This window comes from Ischnura elegans, chromosome 9, assembly GCF_921293095.1.
Source record: "Ischnura elegans chromosome 9, ioIscEleg1.1, whole genome shotgun sequence".
Classification (NCBI taxonomy): Eukaryota; Metazoa; Arthropoda; class Insecta; order Odonata; family Coenagrionidae; genus Ischnura; species Ischnura elegans.
In genome coordinates, this window is record NC_060254.1 from 113,279,145 (window position 1) to 113,284,593 (window position 5,449).

Here is a 5,449-nt window from a genome sequence, read left to right on the forward strand (position 1 = left end):
ATTAATTATAAATATAAATATTAAATGCAAAAGTACTCTGAACGCTTGTAAATTATTATTTATAATTTTTTTTGCAACTCGGCGGGCCATACAATTACGGCTCGCGGGCCGTAGGTTGGCAGCCCTGACCTAGCCGTTTGAGAGATGATGATGAGAAGATAACACTTATGCCCCACAAAATTAGCATCCAAATTACATTCGATTTTTGCGCACATAGAACGCGCCGTCGTGGTTGACCACGATGGTAGTTATGCTTCCGTCTGGCTTCCAGAGCGCAGAGAGAATAGCAACCAGTATTCTTCTATTTTTAGCTTAGTGGCAGTAAGATTTTTATCACAGAACGTAATGGATATGGGTAGAGAGAAAGATAATAATAAAAAGCTTGAAGTCCTGAAAAACTTTATTATAGTTCTTTGAAGTGAGATCAGAATACGCTATGTATCAATCCATCTATATCAATGTACGAAATGTGCTTCATGGTGGCGCCAATTCCACGGGCAGCAAACATTAGTATTACATAAGAAGATTCCAGATACCTACTATGCCTTGCCAAATCCAATTTCCTACGTCTGCAAGATCCTTTTTTTCTCTTTGATTGACAGTTTCCATGGCAGTTTTTTCACTGTCATGGTGAGGACGACCAAGAAACTTGTGTAACAGGTGTGCCAAAGAAACGTCAGCATCGCCGCTGAATTGTGGGTCGCTGGATCGCACCTTTCGTTCATGCTGATTGGTTGGCTGCCTGTCCCGATGATCGATTCCATCTTGTAAATTATTGTCCCCGATGTAATCCATGCGCCTATATGGCGTGCATTCGGCCAATACCACCATTCCCAAGAGAAGCAGGATCAAGAAATTCTTCATGTTGGCAAGGGTGTCTGAAAAGTGGATAGTGGAAAGGATGGATCAGTGATGGAGAATCGGAGTTTGCGTTCGTTGCGCCAAAATTCCACCCCCAAGCCGCGACGCGAACTCGCAGCATACAAACGCGGAATGCCGCCTCATTGCAATGAACCTGAGTAATGGAATTCTTGTGCTGCACCACGACTTCATCCTGATTTCCAACAATGCGAATTTCCGCGCTCACATATCAGTTTATGAATGTGACGGTAATGGTCCGAGCACCAACCGAAATCGAGGAAACATCGTAAGTATTACGATTACTAAAAATCGTCTAAAGGAAGCAAACAGTGTGAAATCACGAAAATATTTATTCTAAAAAAATGAATGACCCTATATTGTACCCCGTTCCCGGTTTGACTGGTAGTCTTACATCACGGTAGCCGGTTTGAAGGATAGAAATTGCGCATCTGGCCAATTTAAAAAAGACCTCGAATGAAATGCTTGCAAAATCACGCACCTTTGAATGCTTCCCAGTTCATTTCATTGGAGTAATATTGCAACTTGGTAGATAAATGATGTGGGCCCCTGAATGCCATGCATGTTTTCCGCCTCACTTCGCATTCCAATTCTGCGCATTTTTTCATTTAAAATCTTCACAAGTGGACTGCAGGTAGTCTGACATCACGGTAGCCGGTTCCCACCGAGCTCGACAACTTTATTTTCCTAGAAAAGTCGAGTTGCACCATTTTCTGCTATTATAAATTTTTAAATGTTTCATTTCTTATTTCCACGGTACCTAAGCCACTTACCTAACGTAAGTTGCTGGAGGGGGACGCAACTCACAGAATTTTTATTTTGAGCCTGTTGTTAGCTGTCGGCATGTATTACGAAGTTTTATGACCGTAGCAGACGACATTGGCATATTCAAGGCACCTCCAAGGGCTCGTGATTAACCATAGGTATAATTATTGTACCTCTAATCAAAATGTGGAATACTTGGCGCTTTATTTACATGACTCTTTATTTACATGAAGTCTACTCACTAGTTTTTTTTAGACGAATCAGTTATCTGTCGTACCAAACACTGAATATGTGGTCACGGTAATCCCCTCAAATCCAAGGATTTCGTTCTGAATAATAAATCATGCGTAAATACTCATAGTAAATTCACTTAAACTCTAATTTTAACCGAAAAACTTTGGACAGTGCAGGCAAGGTTTTTCGACAGCCTTGTAGCTTGTCCGGTTGGTAGTGCAAGAAACGCTTAATTTACTTTTTGCTGTAAATTAAAATAAAAAAATTCGAGAATCAACACTTTGAAAACACGAATATCTAACATTAGATTTAAGTAGTAATGTTTAAAATTATCTTATCACACTATTATGTAGAAAATACAGCTATAAGATAACAACCTGAAGTAGATATGGCCGTCCTACGGAGTGTGAAAGCATTGAATTCGGGTGCATAATTACCCCAAAATGAGATATGAGTACAGATGTAATACATTTCATGTCTAATTATGTCATTTCATTTAAATACAATGCTAATAACTCCGCTGACGAGATAGGAAAAATGACTTTACTTTCACCCAATGCTTGAAAATAGGCCGTAAAGGTTTGTCAGGAAGAATGGCAGATGAATTGCGTCATTGGGACGTCATAACCTTACCAGTCCATAGGCACTACTGTGTACCTTTAGGTCTAACTAAGGCTTACTGAGGACTTATTTATAATTTAATGCGAGTACTTACGTTACATGTGGTTAAAGGATACTCTATGATTTTCATAAGATGCGCTAATGTGATGCGCTACTGCACCATCATAATAGACTTCTATCATTATCTGCTGCGAATTGCATGCTTTTCTTTTCATATCCTATCATTTTACTGTAACCATAAAATTTTACTCTACATTTTGCATGAAAATCATCATTTGATTCTTTGAAATATTATTAATTTAAGCTTTTTAGATAGTTAAATATTAACTCCGTTCATCTGTGACAAGAAAATTCGGTGTCGATGTTTCGGTCTCTTGCTTGCTTCTAACGAGTGTTCAACGTGTCTTTCTTTCAAATTATCTTCATGATCGTGTTGAGCTTTAACAGAGTATAGTGAGGTTAGGAAATTTGTTTGCATTCAAATAATACCTTTTTACATATTTAAGGAAAGTTCTATATCAGTGGTGCATTTATTTTACTGTAATTTCGACTCGTATATATATTTTGTGTCGACCTCATTTCTAGCCCTGAGAATGGCAAGTGAAATGTTGGTAAAGCCCTAAAAATAGTAATTATATATTGGTTCTGAAAGGGAAGGCGATGGCAGGATCCACTATTAATTATTCAATACCTCCACTACACAAAAGCTCAACAATTGCCCACCGAATCAAATCCGCTCATGTAATACTAAAAGTAGCGCTACTTGGAGTATCTTGCACTATTAGAGGTATCGTCTTGTTTCGAGCGTTATCATTACTAAGTACGTATCATTGTAAGGCCTGCCATTGCTTTTCCTTTCTGAAATATCACGTAGGAGTTAATTAATATTTCCATGGACACTATAGAATTGATTTCATTTAGCAAAATCTTTTTTATCTGTACCAAGACTTCGTTGGTTTGCAGGATTTTTGCTTTAAGAAGCTAGACACCATTCTCTAATGCGTGTACTCATCGTATAAATAAATGAATCTCTTCTAACACTTACCTGAAAGTTTTCCCCTAGAATTCAAGGGACGGACCTCTCGGAAAAATGTGATGCCAATCACTTCTTTGAGTAATCTACTTCGCTCTTCCATCACTGGAAATGTTTTAAAGCGTTGATTCCGGATGTGGGACGGACGCCTCAGTGATAATCGGCTTCGCTCTCACTTCCTATCGAATTCTCCCTCACGCCACTCCCAAATAATGAGGCAAGCGGAATTCTCATCGACACATGAGGAAAATCCGGCATGATTCCCATACGATGATGAGGGCACTGGGATCTATATTTATCGTGAAAATAAACTCCAGCGAGATATAGAGCCCGTTCACTTGAGGGAACGATTAATAAATAGTGGAATCCAAATGGCATTAACAATTTAATTTATTTTTCATTGTGTTTTGTGTTAATGTATTTTATAGTGCATTAATTTTTCTGGACTTAATACTTTTTTTTGATTTGCCATCTCGTTTTTTGTTCAGAAATCGTGTTTTGCGTCCCATATTCAGTCCATAGAGTGATACTGGATATTTAAAAAATGAGTTTTCAAGTAGCACATTGATTTTATTTTATTGTATTTGATATACACATAGTTGTATATTGATTGTATTTCTCAGAACAATCGTAGTTGTGTCATAATTGGCGGCGATTTCAATGTTCCATCGGTCGACTGTGAAAAATATTGTTTTAAAAATGAAGGGAAAGACGCGGACCTTGGTAAAACGTTGCTCTACTCATTCTATTCCAAGTCATTGACTCAGCTAGTAGATACACCTACCTGGGGTAGCAATGTAATAGACATCTTAGCAACGAATATTTAGAGTGCTTAATCAGAACTGAGGCTGCGGATGGTATAAGTGACCACAAGGCAGTGCATGGAAAATTTCATATAGTCTCCAAAAAAAACTGTGTCGAGAAGAAGGGTCTATTTGTTCCATAACGCGAATTTTGAAGTGTTAAAGCAGTACTTATGGAACTCATTCTCTGTTTTCAAAGATGCCACTCTCAACCGTGGGGTAAACGACGCATGGAACAAGTTCATTAGTATTATGCAAGAGGCCGTGGATAATATAATACCTAGTAAGTTAAAATGCTTGAATAATGAACCGGGATGGTACAATGCTGAAGTCTGTAAATCTCTAAAGTGACAAAGAGCAATTCATGCTGAAATGAAAAGACACATGCGGGACTTGTGAAAAAATACAAGAAATGCGTGAAAATTATAAAAAAATGAAAAAAGAGACAAATAAAACTCTCAGGGAGGCGGTGAGTGAATTCAAAACAAAAATATTGGGTGGATATTTAGACGACAACTTTAAGACTTTCTGGTCATACGTAAGGGAAATGGCGCCACAGTCTCTTCACTCATAAATGAACGAGGCGATAGAGTGACGAACAATCGAGATGAAGCTAATCTCTTAAATAACTTTTTCCATAGTGTCTTCTCCAATTTCTCGACGAATATTCCTCGACTCTACCAAGAACAACTGCCACCTATCTGTATTTCAAGCAGTGGTTTAGAAAAAACAACTGAGCTCTATTAATGCAAAGAAATCGACAAGCACTGATCTCATTCCAGCCCGAGTGTATCAGCATCAGAGGTAGCTCCTTACTTGAAGATAGCGTTCGAAAAATCTCTAGCAGAAGGCACAGTCCCTAAAGATTGGAAAACAGCGAACGCCACGCCTATGTTTAAAGGTGGAGTCAGGGAAAAGCCTAGTAAATACCGTTCGATTTCACTTACTTCAATTTCTTACAAATTTTGGAACATATTATTTTCAGTTCGATAATGGGTCATCTAGATAGTCAAAATCTATTACCAAAAGAATAACACAATTTGCTCTCTTCGATATCTCAGCCGCGGGTGACAGACATTTTCTAGTCGACGCCCAATGTTTTACTTCAAAACGG

The 5,449-nt window shown here is 38.3% G+C and overlaps 1 protein-coding gene across 1 annotated transcript; it reads right to left on the reverse strand.

Annotated features, from left to right (window-relative positions):
• Window positions 1–382: 382 nt before the first annotated feature.
• Window positions 383–3,668, reverse strand: LOC124165293. The gene is made up of 2 exons (XM_046542637.1): window positions 3,545–3,668; window positions 383–878 (listed from the first exon to the last, which is right to left on the reverse strand). Exons 1-2 carry the CDS (start codon window positions 3,633–3,635, stop codon window positions 514–516), a joined length of 456 nt encoding a protein of 151 aa, XP_046398593.1. The 5' UTR covers window positions 3,636–3,668; the 3' UTR covers window positions 383–513.
• Window positions 3,669–5,449: the final 1,781 nt, after the last annotated feature.